Source organism: Penicillium arizonense, assembly GCF_001773325.1.
Source record: "Penicillium arizonense strain CBS 141311 chromosome Unknown PENARI_contig008, whole genome shotgun sequence".
Lineage (NCBI taxonomy): Eukaryota > Fungi > Ascomycota > Eurotiomycetes > Eurotiales > Aspergillaceae > Penicillium > Penicillium arizonense.
In genome coordinates, this window is record NW_019173285.1 from 575881 (window position 1) to 601518 (window position 25638).

The 25638-nt window shown below is 51.4% G+C and overlaps 14 protein-coding genes across 14 annotated transcripts; 9 read left to right on the forward strand and 5 right to left on the reverse strand.

Annotated features, from left to right (window-relative positions):
- Positions 1-611: 611 nt before the first annotated feature.
- On the reverse strand, positions 612-1540 carry PENARI_c008G07588 (SUR7/PalI family protein; the record flags this gene model as incomplete). The annotated part of the gene is made up of 4 exons (XM_022631520.1): positions 612-876; positions 935-1117; positions 1180-1477; positions 1528-1540. The coding sequence occupies 4 exons, from the start codon at positions 1538-1540 to the stop codon at positions 612-614; spliced, it is 759 nt and encodes a 252-aa protein (XP_022488815.1).
- A 478-nt stretch (positions 1541-2018) lies between these two features.
- On the forward strand, positions 2019-3165 carry PENARI_c008G09487 (uncharacterized protein; the record flags this gene model as incomplete). Its single annotated transcript, XM_022631588.1, has 4 exons — positions 2019-2084; positions 2178-2363; positions 2416-2721; positions 2785-3165. 4 exons carry the CDS (start codon positions 2019-2021, stop codon positions 3163-3165), a joined length of 939 nt encoding a protein of 312 aa, XP_022488844.1.
- A 367-nt stretch (positions 3166-3532) lies between these two features.
- Positions 3533-5992, forward strand: PENARI_c008G00919 (tRNA methyltransferase RSM22; the record flags this gene model as incomplete). The annotated part of the gene is made up of 1 exon (XM_022631296.1): positions 3533-5992. The coding sequence occupies one exon, from the start codon at positions 3533-3535 to the stop codon at positions 5990-5992; it is 2460 nt and encodes an 819-aa protein (XP_022488805.1).
- Positions 5993-6576: 584 nt separating this feature from the next.
- PENARI_c008G00465 (DASH complex subunit SPC19) lies at positions 6577-7161 on the reverse strand (the record flags this gene model as incomplete). The annotated part of the gene is made up of 2 exons (XM_022631280.1): positions 6577-6966; positions 7030-7161. 2 exons carry the CDS (start codon positions 7159-7161, stop codon positions 6577-6579), a joined length of 522 nt encoding a protein of 173 aa, XP_022488687.1.
- Positions 7162-7365: 204 nt separating this feature from the next.
- On the forward strand, positions 7366-7874 carry PENARI_c008G11282 (F1F0 ATP synthase subunit i; the record flags this gene model as incomplete). Its single annotated transcript, XM_022631656.1, has 4 exons — positions 7366-7402; positions 7484-7513; positions 7636-7686; positions 7810-7874. The coding sequence occupies 4 exons, from the start codon at positions 7366-7368 to the stop codon at positions 7872-7874; spliced, it is 183 nt and encodes a 60-aa protein (XP_022488490.1).
- Positions 7875-8550: 676 nt separating this feature from the next.
- PENARI_c008G08144 (mitochondrial 37S ribosomal protein uS14m) lies at positions 8551-9128 on the forward strand (the record flags this gene model as incomplete). Its single annotated transcript, XM_022631536.1, has 3 exons — positions 8551-8669; positions 8798-8969; positions 9066-9128. 3 exons carry the CDS (start codon positions 8551-8553, stop codon positions 9126-9128), a joined length of 354 nt encoding a protein of 117 aa, XP_022488868.1.
- A 692-nt stretch (positions 9129-9820) lies between these two features.
- PENARI_c008G02719 (uncharacterized protein) lies at positions 9821-11396 on the forward strand (the record flags this gene model as incomplete). Its single annotated transcript, XM_022631363.1, has 4 exons — positions 9821-9891; positions 9958-10073; positions 10150-10704; positions 10765-11396. The coding sequence occupies 4 exons, from the start codon at positions 9821-9823 to the stop codon at positions 11394-11396; spliced, it is 1374 nt and encodes a 457-aa protein (XP_022488718.1).
- A 1275-nt stretch (positions 11397-12671) lies between these two features.
- On the forward strand, positions 12672-14250 carry PENARI_c008G01993 (allantoinase alX; the record flags this gene model as incomplete). Its single annotated transcript, XM_022631338.1, has 2 exons — positions 12672-13169; positions 13222-14250. 2 exons carry the CDS (start codon positions 12672-12674, stop codon positions 14248-14250), a joined length of 1527 nt encoding a protein of 508 aa, XP_022488576.1.
- Positions 14251-14512: 262 nt separating this feature from the next.
- On the reverse strand, positions 14513-15569 carry PENARI_c008G07997 (uncharacterized protein; the record flags this gene model as incomplete). Its single annotated transcript, XM_022631531.1, has 2 exons — positions 14513-15190; positions 15306-15569. 2 exons carry the CDS (start codon positions 15567-15569, stop codon positions 14513-14515), a joined length of 942 nt encoding a protein of 313 aa, XP_022488757.1.
- A 150-nt stretch (positions 15570-15719) lies between these two features.
- On the forward strand, positions 15720-16644 carry PENARI_c008G08942 (tubulin-binding prefolding complex subunit PAC10; the record flags this gene model as incomplete). Its single annotated transcript, XM_022631566.1, has 4 exons — positions 15720-15739; positions 15867-16107; positions 16234-16467; positions 16549-16644. 4 exons carry the CDS (start codon positions 15720-15722, stop codon positions 16642-16644), a joined length of 591 nt encoding a protein of 196 aa, XP_022488822.1.
- Positions 16645-17135: 491 nt separating this feature from the next.
- atg26 (uncharacterized protein) lies at positions 17136-21137 on the reverse strand (the record flags this gene model as incomplete). Its single annotated transcript, XM_022631358.1, has 3 exons — positions 17136-17399; positions 17458-19947; positions 20001-21137. The coding sequence occupies 3 exons, from the start codon at positions 21135-21137 to the stop codon at positions 17136-17138; spliced, it is 3891 nt and encodes a 1296-aa protein (XP_022488459.1).
- Positions 21138-21262: 125 nt separating this feature from the next.
- Positions 21263-21599, forward strand: PENARI_c008G03908 (uncharacterized protein; the record flags this gene model as incomplete). The annotated part of the gene is made up of 3 exons (XM_022631404.1): positions 21263-21311; positions 21383-21446; positions 21476-21599. The coding sequence occupies 3 exons, from the start codon at positions 21263-21265 to the stop codon at positions 21597-21599; spliced, it is 237 nt and encodes a 78-aa protein (XP_022488710.1).
- Positions 21600-22645: 1046 nt separating this feature from the next.
- PENARI_c008G10671 (sugar porter family MFS transporter) lies at positions 22646-24387 on the forward strand (the record flags this gene model as incomplete). Its single annotated transcript, XM_022631628.1, has 4 exons — positions 22646-22722; positions 22778-23216; positions 23276-23923; positions 23980-24387. The coding sequence occupies 4 exons, from the start codon at positions 22646-22648 to the stop codon at positions 24385-24387; spliced, it is 1572 nt and encodes a 523-aa protein (XP_022488453.1).
- Positions 24388-24607: 220 nt separating this feature from the next.
- PENARI_c008G10902 (DNA-directed RNA polymerase I subunit RPA34) lies at positions 24608-25600 on the reverse strand (the record flags this gene model as incomplete). Its single annotated transcript, XM_022631640.1, has 2 exons — positions 24608-25346; positions 25407-25600. The coding sequence occupies 2 exons, from the start codon at positions 25598-25600 to the stop codon at positions 24608-24610; spliced, it is 933 nt and encodes a 310-aa protein (XP_022488720.1).
- Between the last annotated feature and the right edge of the window lie 38 nt (positions 25601-25638).

The window sequence follows — 25638 nt, forward strand, 5'->3', positions numbered from 1 at the left end:
GGATGCGACCAATAGAGAATGGCTTTTCCATGTATCCCTGTTCTGTATTCCCACGGTTACTATTTCTCTGCTAGTTCCTCATTGGTTTCCAACAAAAGTATCTATATAAATCAAGATTTTACTTCCAATGATTTAGGACAATAGATTATATTACAACAACTATTAAGTATCGTCGCAACGAAAGACACAAATCCAAAATGATCTTCAAAATCGGAGAATCGTTGAACCATGTGATTCATCCATAAATCATCAAAAACTCGCGTTGTTTTAACGTGCACCAAACCAAAATGAGCATTGCGCAGTAAATGCCCACAGCCATCTGGTGGCCACAGAATTAAGTTCAGCAAGGATCGTAAGGGTTTCGTAACAGCATCAAATGAGTGTGGGTGCTTCAATCCTGGAAGGTCAAATCAAATCAAAGCATAGTAAGAGGTCTCGTCTCCTGGATAAAGCATGAACCTCCAAAGGGTTTATCAACGCAGGAGGATAAAAAGTTGTATATGGAAGGCCCGGAGGTCGACTGATGTCGACGATGTTGTCTGGTTCTCCGGTTTTGTTATCTTGTCGAGATTGATATGAGAAACGCTGGAACGGATAACTTATGTTATCCATTAAGCGTAGGAGTTGTTCTCCCGCTCCTTCTTCTGGCTTCTCACACTGTTAGAGCGCTGCGAGGAGAAGAAACCACGGCGGCGTTCCTTGCGTCCGCTGTATCCGGAGTTGTCTTTCCGGCCGACGGCACCGCCGAGACAGTACATCAGACATGAGAGGAACAGGCAAGCGGTAGCAGTCCACATGAAGGAGAAGGCTTTAACGCCCAGCTGGGAGTTTTGGCCATTCTTATTAAAGGCGTTGCGGCCCTGAACAAAGACAGCACTGTTGAGGATAATTAACTATTTGGTCCTGAATTGATATCAATCGAAGTGGGACATACGTCATGAGGCAGGTGGTGATGCCCTGGAAAGTCAGAGCGAGCCAGGCCAGGAAACCGGAGAGGTAGCTGGCGATGCGGGTACACATTGATAGCAACCCAGTGAAGAGCGAACACACGGCGAAGAACAGACCGATAATGATGAATGGGAACATGAAACGCGACGTCAAGAAGTAGTGCTTCGTTCTATAGACATGGTTAGCATATGTCGACGGATATATACAACATAGAACCCCGAAAGAACCTACCCGATGAACTCAGGGGGAACATTCACGGTGGTATCAAAAGTGCGGTGGCTTGGGGGGTCAAATGGGTAGTCGGGGTGCGTTTTGCCGCAGTCATTCCTGCCATTGTTGGTCACTCCGCAGACGTTCCAGAAGGTCCATCGCGAAATGCTTGGGGCCCCAGGGATGTTCCCAGTGGCGGCCTGCAGGAAGTAGATCTCGTTCAGTGGAGTGCTATTGCGAGCACCCCCCAGCAGTGTGAGAAAGATCAGCAAGATGGAGGCTGCCATGAAAAACAGGCCCAAAAAGCCCAATGATACTCCTATAGTAGGTCAGATTTTGATACTTCGATAATCAGGGGGAGCGGCTTACTGCTCAAGATCATTGTGTTTGATCCCTGCGGGGTAAACCAGTGCAGGTAGGTATTTACTGATTAGGTAGTGAAGTATAAGAGGTTGGATATCTCCAAAGGAATGGTTTTGGGGAATGGATTCAAGGAATGTTGGAGAGAAGAGAGGTAAAATTTGAGGTGGAAAATGGACTAGCTGTATAAGAGCCGGGGTATCCGAGGCCCCTCTGATATAATGCGCATCATCAGCTCTCTTTCTCTATCAAAATTGAGCGCATCGATGATCATAACGTCATGCTTGCGCCTGATCGGCTAACTGTTCGTGGGTTAGCCCGCACTCTATTGGCTACACTAAGCCTAATGGGGCTAGCTTGGGCGGTCAATGACGAAGTGAAGCACGAAACAGCGTTGCAGCTCCTATCGACGCGGTGAGCCCAACAGTGACGTGGATCATCGAACGTTTCTGCCTATCCAAGTTTTCTGCCCTTACCGAACCTTGCGACTGAGCCCTATCATGGCGACTTGGGCTTACCCCCCACTGCCGGCAGAGCAGATCAACCATGAGGCGGACACTACACTGGTGCGTACTATACCCTTACGGATAGCAGCTCCATAGCTCCATTGGTGACTGTGGAGCTCTTCCCAGTATAATATGCCAACCCATCCATCTTAGGCCCGAGAGCTAGAATGGCTCCTGCAGTCCATGCAGGATTCACTTGCCTCACTGAAGGAAGGTTTGCAAGAATGCGCAGTCCTGCTAGCCCCCCAGGAACCAGGCTCGACCTTGGTGCTATCGTCGCTCCGGTCGGAAAATGTCAAAGGCTTCGTGACTCGAGTCGGCACCAAGATCGTGAAAGGGGTACGTATGCCGAATCCGACCGGCGATCGGAAAGATGGCTGAGCTGTTCTAGGATATCCAACTTCGTATTGCATCGCTGCCGCCTACACGCGGTGCCCCCAGTACCCGTCTGAACTTGTCCCAGGCACCTGGTGCGCCGGAACTGGTTCTGCCGCAGCTGGTCTCGGTTCGGGATCTTGTGGCGCAGAGTTTGGATATCGTCGATGTGAGCACGTGGACGGGTGACCCTCTCAATGCGGGTTTCATCTTTAGCCAGCTGCATCTCTTGCTTGAGACTATTAGTGAGGCAAGGCAGATGCTGAAGGGGGAGGGGGATGATACGCGAGGGAAGTGGTGGGAGGCCAGCGCGACTGAAAATGTATGTCCAGTCCATGAGACAATCCCTGGGGTCCCCTTTACTGATGTTGATGCTCCATTCTAGATGTTTGATCCTCCGCTTCCACCGCACTTATCATTCCATCTTTCTATTACCGATTCCGCTCTTGTTCTCCTTCTTCGGACATTAGAGTCCACCGCTCTCAATCACGCGCCCACTGCATTCGCGTCGGATATCTCACTGACAGGGTTCTCCCTGCGAGATCGGATATTCGGATCACGGGCACCAACACATGACGAGGCGGGTGTCTTGTTCCAATGGCAGGGTGAGGAAGTACGCGTTAAGGAGAAGGTCCGGGTTGAAAGCCAGGATCCTAGTCTTATGGCGGTCATGGCGAAATTGTCGGCCCTTGAGCATGAAGTGATGCGGTGCGTAGGTGCACTGCGAGTGCTCATGGGCAATGAAGATACAGAAAGTGAAACATAGTTTGATACCCCTACATTGGAATGTAAAATGCCTTCAATTCAAGTCCATGAATTGATTTTTGAGCATGAATAGAGATGCTAGATACTATGGGACTATGATAACCTTTATTCATATACACATCTTGACCAGTTCGCCATGAAATAACCCGATAGTTCCTAGCCATTCGAAACCTGATCTATACGTGACCAACTTGGAATGGCAGGCCAGCCAATCGGAAGCCCGCAGTTTGTGATAGGCGCATAGATGTCTTGGCATCAATTTTCTGGTCTCCGGGGCTCTTGTATTTTTTTTCTGCCACCTCAACCTACTGCTATTGAGACATCTCAAATAGCTCATGCTGTCATTATTTTCAGCATAAGGAGCTATAATGTCACAATCGCGCGAGTTACTGCGCACATTTGCGCGCCCTTCTGGGTCGCGACAGTTCCGCGGATCTGCCAGCAGGGTAACCCCAACCCAACAGCGCGCCTTTACACGACAAGCCTCACCCTTGGTCAGCTCTAGCAGCCTTGCACGCCGATCGAACACGGAGTATGCGGCAACACGGCGCCAGCCTCAGCGGAGGTTTGTGTCCGCGCCGGCGGCGTCGGACTTGCCTCAATCCAGCAAAACGGACCAACAGACCGCCGCGGACGATATCAACGCTTTGATTGAGAAGATTGGTGAAAATGAGGCTCAGATGGTGGAGATACTGGAAGAGTTGGAACTTATGGGGGAGGAAGATGAGGTGAACGAGCTCGTTGAGTTGATCACCCAGCGAGATGAACATACTCCAGAGTCCTGGGTGCATCTCGTCAAGCAGCGGTTTGGAGAGGAATTGCCGGAAGGGTTGTTGAATGATGCCGAGCTTCAGATCTATGCCCGACTTTATGGAGAACCTATCTTCCGCCAGGAAGAGCCAATGCTTGAGGAGGCCGAGGAGGAAGGTGAGGAGGATCCCAGTCTGCTGCGTGAGACTAGCGAAGGCGACTGGGAGGAGGTTGAATACAAGGAAAAGCATACCGCCGAGGATGATGTACCCGTCGTTTATGACATGGATGTTTCCCCAGAGGAGGAAGAAACCATTGCCATGAGGCGGACGAGGGAGGTTGCAGAGCAACTGGGTGGCGAGATTATGCTCGAGCAATTTGAGAATGAGGCAGTTCCCGACACAGCTCCTAGAATGCACCCGAACACCCTCGCGGGCAAATCTGGGACGGATCCCAGCACTATCCATCTGCCCAAGAATACTCTGACCGGTCCCATCTCAATCATTCTGTCGGAGTTCTCCAACAAACATATCGCTGAAACTGCACGCAATCTGTTTGGAGGACCGGGGTTGCCTCATTCGACTACGACAGCACCTCCCCGTGCTCAACTACCGCAGCTCCCCATTCCTCTGCATGCTTCGCAAAGGCAGATGGGAGAAATGGAGGCCAATGCGTACCTGGCAGCCTTGTACCCTGGAATCTACGCATCGACTCTCAGCGTCATGATTGAGATCCGCAAGCGCATGGGATCCGACTGGATCCGTCGTCTGATCTCACAAGAGGACGGACCAAACGTTCTCGATGCCAGCGGTGGTGGTGCCGGTATCCTAGCCTGGAGAGATATCATCCGCGCAGAATACGAGCTCATGGTTCCCGACCACCCTGAGGGTTTGCCGATCCCATACGGGCGATCGACCGTGTTAACAGGCTCGGTAGCCCTACAGATGCGTGCATCCGCCATGCTCGACAATACCACCTTCCTCCCGCGTCTGCCCGACTACGTCCATGTTCGCGAGAAGCCCACATTTGATGACTCGCGTAAAGCTCCCAAGCGCAAGCAGTACGATGTCATCATCGCACCCCATTCTCTCCTTGGCCTGGAAGAAGAATATGAGCGCAAGCAGCACGTTGAAAACCTATGGGCCCTCCTCAACCCCAACGGCGGTATCCTCATTCTCCTCGAGAAGGGCCGACAAAAGGGCTTCGAGGCCATCGCCGGAGCACGAGAAATGCTCCTGAAGCGCCATATTGCCAGCCCAGGTTCAACAGAATACGACAACTTCCTCGAAGACCCCGATGAAAGCCCGGTAATCCAAAAAGAACCCGGCATGATCATCGCCCCCTGCACCAACCACTCCACCTGCCCAATGCACAATTCCGCAGGCGCAACCAAAGGCCGCAGAGACTACTGCCACTTCGAGCAACGGTACATCCGCCCCCCATTCCTGCAACGCATAATGGGCGCCAAGGACCGCAACCACGAAGACCTCAAATTCAGTTACATCGCCGTCCAGCGCGGCGTCGACCTTCGCCAAACCCAAGGCATAAAACAAGGCGCTGCAGCCACAGACGCTGCTTTCGAGGGCTTCGAAGATGAGACCTCCGACATCCCCGATAAACTCGCCTTCCACCCCCTCGCTCTCCCTCGCGCCGTCTACCCACCCATGAAACGCCGCGGCCATGTCATTTTCGATCTGTGCACACCAGCTGGCAATATCGAGCGCTGGACTGTCCCCCGCTCTTATAGTCGCCAGGCTTACCGCGACGCTCGCAAGTCGAATTGGGGTGATCTGTGGGCTCTAGGCGCGAAGACTCGTATCCCGCGGAACTTGAAGCTAGGCGAGAAACACGGCGAGGGAAAGAAGGAGCGCTTGGCTCGTCGGGCGGCGAATAAGATGCGTGATGATGAGGACGGGGATTTTGAGAATGAGTATGAGGATGAGGAAGATGATTATGATTACGAGGAGGAGGTTCCTGATACTCCTGTGAGGAACAAGGGGCAGCGCATTCCTAGTTGGAAGAAGCATAATGACAAGAAGAAGCTGAGGCAGGCTGAGAGTAAGATGTCTGCTGAATAGTTGGTCTTTCCCGTCTTGGAAGTGATTAGATGGCTGTTTTTGTGCATTATTTGGATGGCGCTTTTTTTACTCGGGGATCTATTGTATAATATCCGCCACGGCGGTGGCATTTGGCATTGGGAGGGGATGGATCTTGTACACTATAGTCGCATTCTCGCCTTTCTACAGATGTAAATATAGCATCTTCACTCTGAAATTTGGAAATTGATTTGAATGTACATTGAAGTATTTAGGGCTGTAGCCTTCCAGCCCTTCATTCCCGTCGTGCCCTAATCCTCGTACAGCTTTTTGAGAATCCACGTAGTAGAAGTGTAGCCTGGAAGGCCTTGGAATCTGTCGCCGGCGAGGCATGTACTAACCCCGTCCAGCGAAATGATTGCCTGTCTGCAACAGGCTTGTCTTCGAATGCTCGGGTGAAAGGGCATAATGCCTGGGCAAAACAGCCGGTGCTCTTCCAAAGTCGCCTTGGGTGTTTCTCATGACAGCATCGGCGGTGAACCCGTGCCTAGTCGAGCCCTAGGTCTCTGCATAAACATGCAGCATTTTCATAGATAATCGTGATCTGATCTCGTAGTAGTTCCCATTCACTGCGCAGCCATACTCTTCCTCAACTGCCTCTGCTTCTGTGTACTCTGCAGCTCCAATCGATCAACCGCAAACTTGAGCCGCTCTTTCTTCTGCTGGAGGCGTCTCAGCTCGGCCGCTTTGGCTGCGTTATTCGACCCAGACCCCGCCATGCAACCCCGCAGTGCATTGCTTTGGGTTTGGCGAGTTGCTGATGATCGACTCTCAGGATTGGAGGAAAGACGGCCTTCTTGCAGGTCGCATTTTGCCTTGAGGCCTTGTTCGCGGCGCGCGAGCTTTTCAACGTGGTTTGTGGATAGTGTGAGGAGGTGGGCTATGCTAGGGGTGATTTCGTCGAGGAGAGATTGCTGTGCTTCGCGTAACGTTGGCTCGGGGAGGAGTTCGAAATGCTATTCCAGTAATCAATGTCAGACTCCTTGATTCTTCTATTTCTGTTGGCGTTTTGAACATACTCGAGTTGTTTGGAGGACTTTACATAGTCGTGGAAAGTCGTTCACGCCCGAATCAAGGGTGGTAATAGAGTTGTCCAAGATATGAAGAGAGGACTGTAACGATGAAACGCACGAAGATAGTGAAGCAGCCATGGTGTGTGAATTGCTGAGTTACAGAAGTTGATTGTTTACAATGGTCGGGATAGATCGGGCGGTAAAAGCGGCATGTCACCGCCTTTAAGGCGGCGTGATCTCGGGACCGGGCAAACCTCCAAACCTCACTTCTCCTCTTCCGTCCTCTTGCCATACCATCTTCCCGAACACCGAATTCATTTCGCATTCGATTTACCTGCCACAATGTCTCTCCTCGGAAAGAAGTTCCCCGGCGCTCTGGGTATGTGCTTTTTGGACCCCGGATACGAAACGTGGGAGGATTATACATGGACCAACGACTGACGCATCTGTTCAACTACAGCCAAGCCTTTGACTCCCTTCTTCGCTGCCGGTACGCCTAAATACTATATCCCATATTGCCCTGATATTCCGGACCCGAATTGATTGCCAATTCGCTATTTTACACATCCGGGACGCTTAATCGAACTTCAATCTAATGAATCTCCCGTCTAGGCCTCATTGTTCTCTACGGCGTCAACTCTCTCCAGAACACTCTGTCCAACAGTGAGTCCCACCCGCGCAACTATACATAAAGTCATCGCAGAGTTTCGCACATACGACAACATCCGCGAATCCAACTCCGATGGTCGTCCCGGGCACATCTAACTAACCGTCAAATCCGCACAGCCGCCGAGTTCAAGAACGACCCCCGCAACCCCAACGCTAAGCCCGCTGGCAAGGCTGACCACTAAATTCGGTCGACAATGAATGGGCTTTGAGATCCCGCTTCCTTGTGTGAAAGAGGAGCGGGCGGAAACCGTCGCGATGTGTGTGCGGGCGGAGATGGTCTAGGTCATCAAGGACCGGCTTGCATTTACTGTGATTCCTCTGCGGGCAGTTTGCCCCTTTCCAAGCATATAGATCATACCCTCGATGGGGGTGACTTGGATCAATTCACAAGCTGTACCAGTACCATTCCGGCAAGGATTGCCGCTTCTTTCGTACTGTTCTTCTGCTGGCATGATGATCTACGTATTGAAATAGGCGGGCTATTATGACCCGAGTATTCCGGTCATGGGCAACGTAGCGCTACCGATATCGTAGAGCTTCTATACTTCACATACACGCAGCGCAGTATTGTCAAACGTAGGGCTAATCTACAAAGCCTACAGCTCTATGCGACCGTAGAAAAAGCCCTACATCACCCTCCATACGCCAACAGCATATAAATTCCAACGATAACAAAACAATCAACCAAAGTATAAGAAGCGTAGTGCTTGAAAGGCACCACCAGTGAAATCCTGCATCAACGGCGCTAAACCAAATCGGGCATCCAGTTTTCGCTCCAACTCCGCCTCGCCGAAAGCCAACCACTTCCCGACTTTCAATCTCAATCTCGACACATCCAACCAAAAAACAACCGCCAAAATGACCAAGATGGCAGGGCTCTTCCGGCCCAAGAAGCTCGACCTCTCTGGCTTCACGAATACCCGCCTGATCCGCGACCACAACAAGCGCATGGCCTTTGAACAGACCGAGCCCGAACGGTATGAAATGAACCCCGTCGTTGCCCGCAGGCAGACCAGCTAGACCGGCGATGTATACGCATTGCTGTAAAGTTTGACGTTGAATTGAGATTCATTTGCTGACTTTTTCTTTTCGTTGCGCGCAATAGCCAAGCTCTCCGCTACATGATCCGCAATACTTCCCTCCCTGGCCGAGTCCGCGCTCAGGCTCAGCTTCAATTGTCTCAGATGCACGCCTACACTCGTCCTACGCAGATTAAGAACCGCTGTGTCGAGTCTGGTACTGCTCGCAGTGTTTTCCGCGATTTCAGAATTAACAGAGTGAGTGGAATGAATAGCTGGCCATTGCATTGCGATTGCGATTGCCTCGGGGGTTTGATGATTTCATTGCTGACATGTTGATCTTCCGATCTATAGTACCAATTCCGTATGCAGGCTCTTGCTGGTGAACTCCCTGGTGTCAAGAAGGCGTCTTGGTAAATCATTAGAGTGTGTTGTCGCCGGTTTCTCTGGGGCATGGAGATCTCCGGTCGAGTGGGTTGCGCGGCGTTTATCTCTCGCTTCCATTTGGGTTGAAGCTTGTACAGTATGCAAATATGATCCCGTTTATGATGCTATTCACATTTTCGATTGAATACTTGGTCATGTCCCTCGTCTTGCGTTGCTCTTGCCGTTGAGGCAATGGCCGTTTTCTGTCGTCTTGCTGGTATTGTTTGCTCGTAATGAGTGAGGCTTTCTTTGACGATTCTCTTCGTATTCCTGCGTATTGCGTCGCTTGCTTTTCTCCTGCAGCCCCTTGTGGTATCTCAAGGTAGCAAAAGCAAGCCGGGACTCATTCTGATTTCATACTTCGTGTCTCAAAGCTTCTAAAGCATCGCTCACAAGAGAATTCTCTCTTCGGAGGCTCTTCTTCTCGGTATTGCATCGTGCTTCTCCTTCCCGGTTGGGAAGCTCAGTCTCAACTGAGGATCGTATCGTCGTCGTCGTCTCGTCGTCTCGTTACCTTGCCCGTATCACTGCCCTCATCTTTCACCTCTCACTTTTCCTTCTTCTTTTCCTGCCATCCTCCCATCTTTCCTTTCGCTTTCTTTCGTAATCAAGACCACTTCAGTCTTGACTTCAACACTCCATATCCTCATCGGATCAATCCTCGATTGATACCACCAGCAACGATGTCTACCAACATCCCTGAATCCAGTCTGCCTCCTCGCCCTGTCTTTGGCAACACCCTGGAGAGCCTCGGGTGAGACCCCGTCCTGCTCTGATGAAACCTCAGATTCCCCATGCTAACACAAGATCAACCACGCAGCTACTTCGTCGATCAGAATAGCCGCATTCGCAAGATCAGCAACCCTGAGGAAGGCTTCATGTTTGACAAGACCAAGGATGAGCGCATCGCAAAGCTGGAAGCACATGCTCTTCAACGTGAGTACCCTCATCCGTATCCATGTTGAGATACACCATTCGAGGTAAACAGCAACTGACAAAACCAAAACCACAGAGGCCGTTCGCCGTCTGGTTCTGTTCAATCTGGCTACCATGGGCATAGAGACCATGACCATTCCTGTGGACGCCGACGTCGAGGGCGGACCACGCATGAAAGTCCTTGTGACCAAGAATCTGGAAATTGCCAAGCGCATTATCGTCGTGTGCGGTGACGAAACCGAAGATATGGGGATCTTCTCATACCTCGACACTCTCGAGGAAGGTCTTTTCTTCGGCACCATCCTAGGCCTGGTAATGTGTCTGACCAAGCGCAGCCTTCTCGGAGACATGGCTCTTGTCGTCCTGAACCCTGCTCAACGCTTCTGGAATCCCCAGACAGAGCTTGCTGAGTCCCTCGAGACTTTCCGGCTGCGTGACGCACCCTCTCTGATCACTCCTGTTCGTGACCCCACTCGTCGCAATGAAATTCCCGGAAACCGCACTCCGTACGAGCACACGGAGTATGTCTTTGAGCACATCCTCATGCCTTTGATGCGCGGAAACACCACGATCGATGTCTTGGGCATCGCCGAGGGCGGCTTTGCCATGTACCAGTTCCTGAAAGACAACTGTGAGTGCATTCTTCGAAACGGACCTTAGGGCTTCACATACTAACCCATCCTCTCAATAGGGGCGTTCTGGCGTACGTTCACCTCGAACATGACCCTCGTCGATCCCCGTCAAATCTTCGACCCTGCCACCATTCCGGACCTGCGCTTCCCAAACTCATTCGCGTCGTTCATGCGAGACCGTTGCCGCGCCTGGGTCCGATCTGACCTCCCCCTGGGCTCGCATGAAATCGGCATCGGGGCCCGGGGCTGCAACTGCTATGCAGCCGGTGAGACCATGCACATAAACGCCATGCTGCCGCGTAGTCTGAAGAAAGTCCTGATGTGGATGGAGCTGATGCACGCCAACCCAGCCATGAAGGAGGTCCCCTGCCTCGTCGAAGGCGAAGCTTACATGCTCGAACGAGCAGATCGCAATGGACCACCAGCTGACCATGACTGGGCCGGCTCATACGTGCTGTGCAATCTGCTCCGCCTGAGTTGGTGCGGTCCTCAGGATAAATTAGAGCGCAAATACCAGTGGGAGCTGTCGCTGTTCGGCCATGCGCCCAATGATGCGTATGTGGTCACACCCGAAAACCACATCAACGCAACAATGGGCCGGGTCTATGGGTTCCTGGAGGCGTTGGAGGCGTTGGAGGCGGCCGGCGATGGTGCGCACAGCGCGGACGAGGAAGGTGGTGTCGCCGCCTGAGAAGAGTGCGGGTGACGACGACGGCGAGGTCGTCGCGGTGGGGAAGGTTGATGCTGCGCTGTGAGGCTGTCACAGTAACCCCTCTGATGGCCTAGTTCTCTACTTTACGCTGCACATTTCATTCATGTGGCCATCAGAGGGGTTATGGCTACTCATGCAGGCCATTACGGGGTGCATGCCTCGTTAACGGGGTGGCCTTTGGTTTCGGCTCAGTTCTCATACGAGACTGAGCCGAAACCAAGGCGGAAATAAGAGAAACCCCAGAAAAAGGGGAAAGGGGACTAATGAATTCAAACCCTTATTTTTCAAAATATCTGTCTATTGTAGAGCTGTAGTAGAGGTTGTAGTAGAGATGAAACCGGAGTAAACGCAAGAACATAGGAATGGCCAAACCGGAAGGTCAAATTAAGCAGTTGGACCAGTCACAGACTCACCTCATCCCTGAAGATTCCCTGATTCCCTAACATGCCAACCCCGCAAGATTCCTTGTTCTCCTCTTCAACCTCTTCAACCTCTTCATTCATCATCCGGAAAATGAAACTCCAGATATGGCGACCAGTTTACTCGATGGGAACTCCAGAGTCCACCTTAGATGAGTGGCGTCTACGCTTGTCGGAGATGAAACCTCTCAGCCGACAGAGGTGGTTTCCATCGAGTAATGAAGCAAAAGCCGACAGTTTTGATCGAGTAAAGGGCTGATAACGCGGATCCGACGGCCATTGATAAGCGCAGGAACTGCCCGCATTGCATCGGAGGTGCCCGATGGAAAATTTCCTCTCCATCCGCCGCTCGCCCAACCACGTCGGTTGTGGTGGCGCTGTCCCATGGGTGCAACGTGCAAATTCAGTGCCCCTGGCCTGTCAAAGGATACATAGAGGCATATACAGGTACATATGCATGGGACGGAATCGAGCGACTCTTATCCATTGAGGAGCCCTGTGCGCATCCTGATCCGGCAAGGTTGAGGGTATTCGTGGTCATGAGTCGCGTTCGAGCCCATTCTGTCCGGCCGTGACCACCCGACTTTCGGGTGGTTCAATCGATCGAGTAATGGTAACTGAAGGGTGGAGAGAAAAGAGGTGGGCCATACCGACTTTTCGAGGCGGTTGGGTTATTTATATGCACCAGACCCCTTATCTCTGTCCTGGCTTGCTCCAATACTATCTCGTCGGCTTATCTTCTCCAGCTTTCTTATATACCCCAGACGTCCCTTTATTCCTATTCTGTGACCGCCACGGCTAGAGTATACTGCAAGCAAAAAAGCAATTGTTCGCTATGGCGTCCGCTAACATGCCCTCGATTGCCGTTGTGGCTTCGTCGCGCGCCGTCATCTCCGGCCGTCTGACTGCTGCCACTATCGTGATCTCACGGACAACCGGCAAGATCACCGCCGTCTTCGATTCCATGATTCCGGCTTCGGAATTCCCCGCTGATACTCCCTACACCGACTACTCACCGCATGTGTTGCTGCCCGGTCTGGTTGATGCTCATGTTCACTTGAACGAGCCGGGCCGTACCGAATGGGAGGGCTTCTACACCGGCACCCAGGCTGCTGCCTTTGGCGGTGTCACTACCGTGATTGATATGCCTCTCAATGCTATCCCGCCCACCACTACTGTGCACGGTCTGAAGGAGAAGATTCAGGCCGCCCAGGGTAAATGCTGGGTGGATGTTGGCTTCTATGGTGGTATTATCCCCGGCAATGCCAATGAGCTCAAGGCTCTTGTTCAGGAGGGTGTCCGTGGCTTCAAGGGCTTCCTAATTGACAGTGGTGTAAGTTCTAATACCAAGTCCCTGTGGGGTTTTGTTTGCTAACAATAGACAGGTCGATGAGTTCCCTGCTGTCAGCACGGAAGATATTAAAAAGGCCATGGCCGAGCTGGCTGATGAGCCTACAACCCTCATGTTCCACGCTGAGATGGTGCCCCCTATCACTGCGTCCGTGGGTGATGAAGTCCAAAAGTCTGATGCCCCGGCCGCACCAGCTGGCCCTCTCGAGGCGTATGCTACTTTCCTCGCCTCGAGACCCTCATCTTTTGAGACCTATGCCATCGAAAGCATTCTGGCGCTGGCTCACCTCGCCCCCAATCTTCCCCTGCACATCGTCCACCTCTCAGCCATGGAAGCCATCCCTCTACTGCGGGAAGCCCGCGCCGCCGGCGTCAAGATCACTGCCGAGACCTGTTTCCACTACCTCTCCCTAGCAGCCGAGGAAGTGCGCGACGGCGACACCCGCCACAAGTGCTGCCCACCCATCCGCTCCAAGCTCAACCAAGACGGTCTCTGGGAAGAACTAGAGAAGCACTCCGGCGACGGCGTCATCAAGACCGTCGTCTCAGACCACTCCCCCTGCACACCAGACCTGAAGCAACTCCCACCCCACGTCCCCGGCCACTGCACCAGCACCACCAAGAAGGACGAGGACAAGGGCGACTTCTTCTCAGCCTGGGGTGGCATCTCCTCCGTCGGCCTGGGCCTGCCGATCCTCTGGACAGACCTCAGCCGCCGCAAGGGCCTGACCTCCTCCCCCGAAGATGAAAACACAAAGAACGCCCTGCAAGACGTCGTCCGTCTCTGCTGCGCCAATACCGCTGCCCAGGTCGGTTTGCAATCGCAGAAGGGTGACCTGGTCGTCGGCTTCGACGCTGATATCTGTGTCTTTGACGACTCTGCCGAGTGGACTGTCGAGCCTTCTACCATGCTCTTCCGTAACAAGTGCTCGCCCTACCAGGGCCGTACGCTGCGCGGTATGGTTCGCGAGACTTGGTTGCGTGGTGAGCGGGTCTTTAGCCGTGAGCAGGGCTTTGACTGTGAAACTCCTCACGGCAAGCTGCTCCTTGAGAAACGGGTTTGAGATATCCCTCCTCTTCATGTCTTTCTTTCTTTCTCTTTTCTTTTTCTCATCTTGCATCTCGACCTCCTCTGGACGAGCCCTAACGAGAACTAACGACCACATAGCATCCGTATTAAATTAATGACTGTTACAGCTTTAGGCATAGAATACCAAGAGCATTCAACCTAGTCGTTTCTACCGAAGTTTATGTATACATGTATTCTGGATATAAGTTATTATACAACCTGTGACTTGACACACTGGGTAGCTGGTTAGGCCTCAATCACTCTGCCACCCCATCCCTCTCCTTCTCCCACTTCTCCCTAACCCTCCTCCTAACACCACCATTAACGCCCTTCCCCCAAATCTCCTCTTTCTCACCATCAACATCAACACTAACCCCTTCTCCTCCTTCTTTCTTTCTCCCTTTACCCTCACCCTCACCTTCACCCTCACCACCATCCTCCCCAACCCTCCCAACAAAGACCTTCCTCTCCCTCAAGCCCCTCTCCTTAACCCTCGCCCGCTCCACCTTCCCAGCGTACGCAGCGTACAAAAATGCCTCAGCAACCGCAACCGCCAAAGCAGCAAAGAAAGCAAGCAAAACACGCACAGCCTCGGAAATCCCCTGTCTGTCCCCACCACCACTCTTACCATTATTGCTCTTACCAGCCGTCCAAGACGCAAACCCAGAATACAAAATATCCGGCGTAGAAAACTTCGTCAGAGCCCAGTACACGCTGAAACCGGTTATAACCACCGACAGGAAGATGTTTATCACCAGTGATGGCGTGAGCATGTCTTGATCGCCGGCCGCGCCATTGATTCCAGAGGAGGAGGCCGTGTTGTAGGGATCGTGGTGGTCGGGTGTTTGGTTTGCTGTCGGGTTTAAGAGGCGGTTGTAGGCTATTTGGTCGACGTGGGCTTGGAGGGCTGCTTTTGTGGCTAGGTATTCGGGTGTCTATTTGGTATGGGGTGTTAGTTTTGTTTATATTTATATTTGTATTTGTATTTGACTTGATTAAGTGCAGATATAGATGTTGATGTGTAGCTGTCGCGTTACCACATGCACATACCGGCTCAGGCTTCGGCGGCGGCGGCGGTACATAGACCTTCGTGCCGCGCAGGAGGGAATTGAGAATTGATGGGCTGGACGCTGTTGCGTCTTTGTATTCGGACTCCGGGTCCGTTTGGAGATATCTCGATAATCGGATTAGTTGCTCGTGGGCTATCGGGCCATTGGTTTCCAGCGTGGCTGGCAGGTTTAGCTGTTCGCGGCGCGAAGCTGGGACTGTGTCTAGCGCGGCGAGGATGCGGTCTGTTGTGACGAGGAGGACCATTTTGGGTATTCAGTTCAGTCCAGTCAATGTAGACTGTGGACTGTAGATTGTAGGGAGGAAGGAAGGTTGCGGAGATAGCAGGCGGAACGAAAGTGGCAGTTAAGCTCCCTCCCCACATCGTCATCTTCTCTTCTTAACATCTTTGCAGCCATGGCGGACTCAAAAAAGAGGTACGGTCAATTAAATTTGCGAATCCCCTGTCTATCTTATCCTTTGCTCTCCTTGAACGCCTCTCCCCATTCTCCCCCATACTTTTATCTCATCTCATCTCAGTCCCCAAACTAACCCCTCCACCAGCACCGCAACTACACAAACCAACCCGCGCGGTATCCCCGTCGCCCCCTTCATCGACAATGTCAGCGACTACGTCTCCTCCCGCGAGGAGGTCGAGCCTACCCTCCGCTCGTTCCAGGAGATGATCTCCAAGTACCAGTTCATGGAGGTCAACACCCAACGCCGTGGCCAGGGACTGCGCGAGAAGATCCCCGATATCAAGAAGACGCTTGAGATGGTTCGGTTTTTGAAGTTGCGCAAGGAGGTAATTGCCCTGCACCACCTACCACGGAGGAGTGTCGGAGATTAAAGACGAAGAAAAAAAAAATCATATGGCGAAAATAAAAAGAAGACTCGGAATGGAATGCTGATGTTCGTCTACTATTTCTAGTCAAACCCCGACGCCGACCTCCAGACAAACTTCGAACTCAATGATACGCTCTACGCTCGCGCTTCCATCTCCCCCGCTGATGCGGAGGAAGTTTACCTCTGGCTTGGAGCGAATGTCATGCTTGCGTACCCGCTCGGCGAGGCGGAGACTATGCTGGATGACAAGCTTACGGCTGCGCAGTCTAGCTTGAAGAACTGCGAGGAGGATCTGGAATTCTTGCGCGAGCAGATTACGGTTCGTATTTCCCCTTCTCGCGTATAGATAAAGCTATGCAGATGCGTATCTGGTCTTGTTACTGACAATTTCACCCTACAGACATTGGAGGTTGCCACGGCGCGAGTGTACAACTGGGATGTTGTGCAAAGACGCAAAGACAAGGCTGAAGGGAAAGGAGACGATGAAAAGAAATAATAAAAGATTAAGCGCCCTGGTGGCTAGGGGATGATCGGATTTGGTATGAAAATATGAATATGAGTATCAGGAACATATCAATCTTATAGAATTATTGCCAATGTTAGCTGGAAGGTCTATCCTGTTCTTTGGTATTGTCCATGCGCCCCAACTCAGTCCAGTCTTTCCATGTGGGATTCAATGTCAACTCGGAGGAACGCATCAATCATGAAACATCAAATGTCGTGGATATTAAAGACTCGTAATGGGAACTGTGATCAAGCCTGGTACCTGGTGATATAAAGAAAAGAAGAACGCCTCATGCACAGAATGAAACAGAAATGCAAGTCATGATTCGTGAACAGGCCAGTAAAGAAAATACAAACGCAACAGAATCGATGGACCGAAGAAGAAATAGAAATAGAAATAGAAACACCAATCACATCGCCCAACACAAGAGATGCTGACCAACTATCCGACTTCAACTTCCAAGGTTGCAACACAATATTATATCATGTTAGGGTTGAAGCAAGGTTATTAGCATCCGAAGCAGCTCGCTCGCGCACCCGCTTCGAGATATCAATGCCAGTCTCATCACCAACAAAAGTCCACTCCTCGATATCATCAATATCATCATCGCCTCCATCAGGTGAGGCCTTTGCAGTGGGGGTAGGAGAGAAGGGGGTAGATGAGACAAGAGACTTCTGTCGAGCCAATGTCTTTGCGTATTCAAGGTCGCGGTAGAGGGCCTGGATGGCAGTTGCCACGCCATCTTCCTATAGCGAAATTAGTATCAGGAACCTCACACTTAGCTGGAATAGTGGAGTAACTTACACTTCGGATTTGAACGCCAAGATTGCGCGCCTTCACAATCATGCGTTCGCTGTGCGTAGCCTCCCAGAGTGCCCGTGAGAAGACGCTAACGTTCAGTTTCTTCATGCAGACACCAACGCCTAGATCCTCCACTCGGCCACCGAAGAAGAACTGGTCTCCGAAGAATGGCTTGACGATGGTGGGCACGCCGGCTCGGAGACTTGCGCCAGTAGTTCCTGCTCCGCCGTGGTGAGCTGCGGCATCGATTTGAGAGAAGAGCCAATCGTGGGGCGCAGCTTGAATTTGAAAGATTTCCGGTGGGAGAGGGATTTCGGGCTTTGCACTGGCTGGATCGCCTAGTCTATCTGACCAACCCTTTGAGAGGATGCAGCGGACATCGGCCTTTTGGACTGATTCGACGACGGTCCGTGTCAAGGCAGACGGGTCTGAGACGACTATGGATCCGAAGCCGATGTACACGATCTTTTTGCCGTCTGCTCTGGCTCGTTGGATGAAGCTCAACAGGTCAGCTGGTGGGGTCCAGTCTGAGCCTTCATTCAGGAACCAGTATCCTGTAATGCGAATCCAATCCGGGTAATCGAGAGGAGGGACCACCACGGAAGGCGAGTAGTTGTAAAGGAATGGGACTTTGTTCTGCTGCATCTTGTCTAGAGTGGTAGCCTTCAGTCCTAACTCTCTGTTTCGCCAGCGGTTGACTTGGCCTGCGATAGCTTTCCAGAAGATGGTGTCGAACATGACGTATGTAATGTAGTTGTATGCTCCGCCCATTCGGTTTTCTGGCACCGCAAATGCATGCGGGTATGCCCTGGTCCTCGTCCACGGCATGGTGAAGCCCCGGAAATAGGGGATTCGAAGAGCCTCTGCAATGTGAACTCCGGCCATGGCGCTTGGCGATTCAATCAAGAGATCACAGCCTTGGCAGCTTCTCCATGCTGATGACAAAAGATCATCGATCCACCCTCTAAACTTAAGTGAAGCCTCTCTAAGGAAGGAGTATGTGAACATTCCGTTCTCGACGCAAATGCGCATCAGCTCGGCAGGATCACCGTCAACAGGTGCGAAGTCGATCCCATGTCTTCGGATCCATGGTTCAAATTCGGCGTGTGTTGCAATCTTTGGCATGTGCCCCTCTGCGAGAAGTCCCTTGCAAAGTGCAATGTACGGCTGCACATCACCTCGAGAGCCAATGGTCAGGCAAGTGATTCGGAGGGGTTCGGTGGGTTTGAAATTGATGATAGAGGCGCGAGGGTCATCAAAGAAAGGGTGTATCTCAGATGAGTCTTCATTTAGCGTAGGACGTGTGTCATGCTCCTCGGGGCTGTCCAGTCTGGCTTCCTGGAGCATGCGGTGTTCAGCCTTGGCCGCCTCAACTTCGTCTTGTTCCTCTTCTGCAAGCAAGCCAGATTCCACCAGGTATTTCACAGACTCGAGGTTTTGATGTAATGTGACTGCGCAGTCATCTCGTGCTTCTGAAGCGTTGAACTCAAAGAAAAGCTCTTCATGCCCCCGGATGATGACGACAAGTCCTTGATATCCGAAACGGAAGCCTTTTTCCTTTTCAACATTCTCAATGTCTTTGAATGGTAAAATCATCTTAGTGCGGGTCCCGGGAATCAGACTGCGGAAACAAAGCTTCCTCTGACTGATGTAGATCTTGCCGTAAAGCGGGAGCACACGATGTAAGTAGGCGTAGTATGTCGCCTGCAATCTTTCAGTTGGCGGAAGAGCAAAGTGGGCACGGAACCGATCCCCATGATTGAGTCCACCTTCGCCTTCGTCCTCTGCATCGACGCTTTGGCCTTGTAATGGCCCTTCCCGCTCACCGTAATGTTTCTGGCTACCAGTCCACATACCAGAAACCTTCTCAATGTAACCCATTGACTCTGTTGCCAACAAAGTGCTCATCTGTCTCGAGCGGTTTTTCACGTAGTCTGCAAATCCAGCTGCGCGTTGGAAAGGATAAGCGCCTGCCTTGACGAGGTCGTTAAGATGAGCAACGGAGCCGAGGCTAGATGCCTGCATTACATCGGACTGATCAAGAGCATCGCTCTTGTCAATAGCCCGACCGGCTCGGTCCAAGTCCAGTTGCGCAGAAGCAGAGCGAGTTGTCTCGTCGGAGCGTCGGATAGTCTCTCCAACATCTGACGAGCGTCTTCGCATTGCGCGCATAGTAGGTGAGTGGAAAACATCACTTCGGTTCAGTATTTGACTGGCAGATTCGGCCGTGTCTGTCATAGATTGTACAATGGGAGAAGATGCTGTCCCTTGTTCGGCAAATGAATCCGCTGATTGGTTTTCATGTCCATCACTTGAGCCTCTCTTCAAGGGTGAAGTATCTCGTCTTTGACTTGCGACTCGACTGCCGGTCTGCCTTCTCTGGCTCATTTGATTTGACTCTTGATCTTTGGCTGCATTCATACTCGTCGCATTCACCAGACTCTTGATGTAGTTGAATGCGTCCTGGCCCGAGTCGAAGAACGAAAAGAAGTACTAGATCGGATCAGCAAAAACGAACTTATTCCATTAATTGACCCACGACATACCTCATCAATTGCATATGTTTCGCCGCTATCCACAACTCGAATCTTGAATGTGTCGGCAAAGTCCGCCATTGGACTCTCCTCCAGATCAATGATATTCTCAATCGGGAAGGAGACTTTGACACTGTCTCCTTCATTGTGCGTCCGAAAGATGACTTTCTGGATAGCTTTCACCCATTCCTTCGCACTGGTGGAACTATCTGCCCTGAACAGATATGTTCCCTGGTCTGTGGTGACTTGAAAGTCTTTGACATCGCTGTCTTTGTCGCCATCTTTGCGTTCTGCAAGAGACGCTTCGATCCCATATCGAAGATCCACATGTCCGCTGGGGAAGTAAAGATTCGAAGGATCTGGGTAGTATGAAAGAACATCGCCCTTCAGAGCAAACCAATAGCGATTATACTTGGGGTTCTTGCGACCGCGCTTGGCCAGATACCCTGACTTGATCGCCACATTCGATCTCTTTGGAAGATAGGCATAGAAACAGATATGACCTTCAGTCACATACATGTAGCCTTGTAGAAGCATGCTCTGAAGGAGTGAGCAAGCATATTCGACTAAAACCTTTTCAGGTTGCGCAAACCCAAACATCTCCATCAGCCGTGTAGAAAGAGCTGACGCAGACGAGTGCGACTCTTCCATAGTTTCGCCAAGGTTGGAAGAGTTGGATGGTGAGTGCGGTCCGGTTGAGGAATCAAAGTGGGTTTGTGCTTCTACCATGCGACTCAAAACGGGGGCTGCTCTCGGCGTGGCACTGCGAGTTCGTCTCGGGGGAGGAGCCATAAGTATCGAGCTCGGGGACGACTCGTCGTCGTCTTTCGAGTCCAACCGTGGTGGCCGTTGTGGAAATTTATTGTCAGTCAATGCTCTCCGATGACGACGACCTCTTTCTTCTGTTCCGAATGGTATTGATTCAGAGGGTTCAATCGGTGGGTGAGGGGCTGACGGTGGTGCAGGTGATGTCGCCGGCGCGCGAGATGATGTTGGTACCGCCGATGATGTCGTCGGCGCTCTCGATGACACTTTCTCTTTAGAAATCCTCCTCCTCAACTTCTCATCCACATCCCCATCCGCATCACTATCGCTTGATTCATCAAACCGAGTATGAAAGTCCGACTTAGATCCAACAGCGGCAATCATGGAGAAAAGCGACTGTTGCATATAGTGCACATTTCCATCCCGTGTTCCCATCCCCCGCGGCGGAGCTGTGAAATCAAACTGTGCATCATCTCCATCCTTGAATCTCTCTGGTATGCGGTCTGAAAATGGACGACGGCTCGACGAAGTCGGTTTCATACTGGCGCTCATCTGCCGGTCTGCCCGGCGTCTGGTATCGTCTCTTAATGGTCTCATCTTTATTGATATACTGATATAGTCGGATACAGGTCAAGGACGATGGATGCTAAACTGTGGTGAATCACCGGTCGGGCAGTCAGAGGTTCGAGCCAGGTGACTGGCCGGTGCTGATAGGGCAATAGACACTTCACCAGTCAGAAGCTAGCACACGTCAAGCTAGACCTGCAAATGACTCTTGTCATGTTAATGCGGTCAGCCGATAAACGTGGAATGTATAAGGTGGAACGTACGGAGGACCCCCGATAAGCACTTGGAGCTTGGGCGCCGGAGATGATATCGGGCTTGAAGCTGTCAAATCATGCACACTTCAACCAAGCACTATGTCTATAAATGAAGCAAAGAATACAGAACGCTTTCTTCAGAGGTCAGAGACAATACAGATACAAAGCACGAAGGAGATCATTTGCTATCGGAGGAGTCTATCGCATGTGATGCAATCAGGTGATGCTTATGTCACCAAGGTACCCCAGCCTGAGGTCATCCAGGACCCGGGGCGATCCACATATATGTTCTCTTAGCATCTTCTTGCTTTGGTTTGGTTTCACTTATTCTTAGATCTGGGTTGGTTCAAAGATCTATCTTGTTCATATATCTCTTTGTCTTAGCAAGAAATAATAGAGGAGTGGTTCAACATAGAGTGCTAAGCATCTGGGGATCGCCTTAACGTCGGAGATATGTTGATCATAGATGGAGCAGGTTCTATATAAATCACCACATTCAACTCCTAAGCCTATGTATATGAGCAGCCCCGGAGTGCGTTTTAGCTCGCGTAATATTTACGACCTCTCTCAAGGCTTAAGTCTGGACCCAAATCAGCCGACGAAGCCCCTTACAAAGTACTGGATCTAGCCCTTCACGTTGCATCAACAACCACCCCTAAGGCACTTGCGGACGGACGCGCGTTGTCAAATCCTTTCAGCCGAGCTGATATGCTGTGAGGATCCCATGGAATATGTGGTTACAGTCACTATGAGGATAGCACCATCACTGAGCACGAAGGCGTGCTCTAGAGGCGAGCAAGCATACATCGGCTATCGGCTGGCGGAAGTATACACCAGCACGCAAGAACATCCTTGTATCTGCCAACAATGAGATAGAGATATCCATGTAGAAGCTTTGCATTTATATGCGAAGCAACAGCCATGTCGCCTTGGCCTTTTGCTGGAACTCAAACAGAGCCCAATCTAAAGAGTAGGCCCCTTGGATAAAAATATCCCTGTGCTTGATCTTTTCTTATTTTCCTGGCTTCTTTCTTTCATTCTCTCTTTCTCTGGCTTTGACATATATTAGCCATGGGGCTTTTTACGATTCCAGAGTTGAACACCCATCTTGGCACCTTCCGTGCCTATCATTTGGCAGCCATTGTTTTGTATGTCAGCTCATGGACAGTGATATCATGACAGCAACTGATATACTTTCTACAGCATCTCTTCTTTCCTATCTGCCTACGACTCGGGTGTTGCAGGTGGTATCCTAACCTACAAATCCTTCCAAGCAGATTTGGGCTACAAGACTGAATCCCAGTCCAAGGTGTCCTCGCTCACAGTTGGGTTGGAGCAACTGGGATCTTTCATTGGAGCTGCAGTGATCTACCCACTGACCAACAGATATGGACGCAAGCTCACCATCCTCGGCTCAACGGCTCTCTTCATCATAGGCGTCATAATCCAAGTCATCAAAACCCACTCCCTCGCAGCTTGGTATATCGGCCGTATCATTGCTGGTCTGGGCATGGGTGGTCAGAGTGTTGTCATCCCCATGTACTCAGCAGAGATGACACCAAAGGAGATCCGTGGTCGATGTGGTTCTTTCTACCAATGGCTCTATGCATGGGGTGTGTTCACAGCATACTGGATTGACTATGTGGGTCTTAGCTCTACCATTAGCCCTAAAAAGGATCCACGACACTAATCACCAAGCAGGGTGTAGCCAAGAGCAACTCCATCGCGGGCACTTCTCGGGAGTGGCAGATCCCCGTTGGACTGCAGCTGATCTCAGGAGGAATCCTATTCATCGGCTCCTTCACCTTACCAGAATCGATCCGTTGGCTACTGACACAAAACCGCACCGACGAGGCCTGGAAGTCCATTACTTGGATTCGCGGCGGCGAAGACATCAAGACCCGCGAAGAGTTCACAGAAACCCAGCTGGGACTCCAGGCTGAGCAGGCAGAGCGCAAGGGCTTCTCATACCGTGAGCTTCTCGAGCCAGCCAATCGACTGCGCTTCATTGTTGGGCCTCTGCTGTTCATTTTTCAAAATGCCACGGGCAGCAGTGCACTGGCGGTTTTCGCACCACAGTATTTCAAGCTGATTGCGGGCAGTGGAACGAACCGTAACATGCTGTTGACTGGTCTGTTTGGTGCCGTCAAGGTCATTGCTAGTACATTTTTCATCTGGGTACTGGCTGAGAGATTTAGTCGCCGTATGACGCTCGCCGGTGGTGCTGCACTTATGGCCATCTGCATGCTCATCACTGCGCTCATTGTCGATTACATCCCAACTCAAACTGCGACTAATGTTACCTCTGCTGGAAGGGCGACGGTTGCTATGATCTATCTTGACATTATGGTCAGTCAATTCCTTTTCCACCTAGACACACAGGATATTTACTAATCTTCCAATAGATCTACAACTGCTCTTGGGGTCCATTGCCTTGGGCCTATGTACCGGAGATATTCCCAACGCGGATTCGAGCTCTAGGGTTGGCAGTCAGCATGCTTGCTCACTGGGCATCATCTTTCTGCTTCTCGTTCGCGAGTCCCTACATGATCAAAAACGTTGGCGCCAACACTTTTCTCATCTTCATGGGCTTTGACATCGTAGCTGCTGGCTTCTGCTGGGTTTTTGTCAAAGAAACTCGCGGCAAGAATCTCGAAATTGCTGCTGGTACTGAGTGGGAAATTGCGGAGCGTAGCTCAACTGATGATAGTGAGAAAGGAGGCGTGCTGAATGCGGATGGCAAGAAAGTTCAGATCGTCAGTGTACATGAGAACTTCCATGCAAACCTCAAGCATCGGTCTGTGGAACATTGAAAGGTGAACTGCGTGGTACCCATGCTGGGGATCTACTTCTCGGCATCAGCTTAGAGCTGCAATCGCTATTTGCAAGATTCTTGGAAGATCAAAATAGAAATGCCCTCTTAGTGAAACTCACAACGACTTTGGGAATGCCAAAGAAAATGAGACTGTAAATTGTACATAGTATCTGTAAAATGTCGTAAAAACAAAGCTAGAAATAAAACCCAACGCCAAATCATGCCTTCTCGGACTTTTTCCGCTTCTTCTCCTCCTTGTCCTTGGAGGACTTTTTAGACTTCTTAGGCCTTGTCTCTTCATCGCCATTCTCTTGCGAGCGCTTCTTTGACTTCTTGCGAGGCACAGCCGCCGCTTGAGGAGCATCAGCATCAGCCTCAGTGTGATCATGCTTCCGCTTGCGCTCCTCTCCCTTGGGCACCTTGAACGAAGGCACTTCAGCTTCGGATTCCGAGCTGGAGCCGAAGGTCTCTGGGCCAGCAGCGGCAGTTCCGACAGGTCGGAATCGCATCTTCAGGTGCTTTGGTTGAGGCCTGGCGGGCTTGACTACCTCGCGCAGTGCTGCCACTGCGGCGTCTGTTTTTTCCGAGCTTGGGAGATCGATCAATTCCTGGACGTGGAAACTGGGGATGCTAGCGGCTGCGGTGCGGTATGTTTGTGACTTCTCGTCAAAAACGAGAAGCGACTTGTTGGGGAGGCCGGCCTCTGAGAAAGATTCGGTGGGGATACCGTAGTTCATGCCGTCGTGGCTGAGGATCGGCTCGCCCTGCATCACCTTGGACATGGTCACCTCTTTGACTTTGGACAATGGGAGAGAGGCAGGGGCTGTGAGGTGGATGATTTGTTTGCCATTGAGGTTGGAGAGAAGGGAGGAAGTTTTGGAGGATGGCGGGGCTTGCTTCTTTGCTGACTTGAAGCCCGCGGGGGGCTTGTAGGGCTGAGGACCGGAGATTGAGACCCTGAAGGTTGCATAGATTAGACCCATTGTATGTTGGTATTAGAAATAGAGAACCGCTTACTTCTCGCCCGAGGTTGTAGGCTTCATTTCACTGGAGCTGTCCGAGTCGCTGTCAGAGTCTGAGCCCGACGAGCTCGAGGTCTCATCTGAGCTTGATTCCTGTGCCTTCGAGAGTTTCTTCATGTTCTTTTCTTGCTTAGTCGTAGGCTCGGGCGAGGTCGACCTGCTTGAGCTGCTATCGCTATCGGATGCCATGGCGGCTGTTCAAGGTATCGGGCAAAGCGAAGACCGAC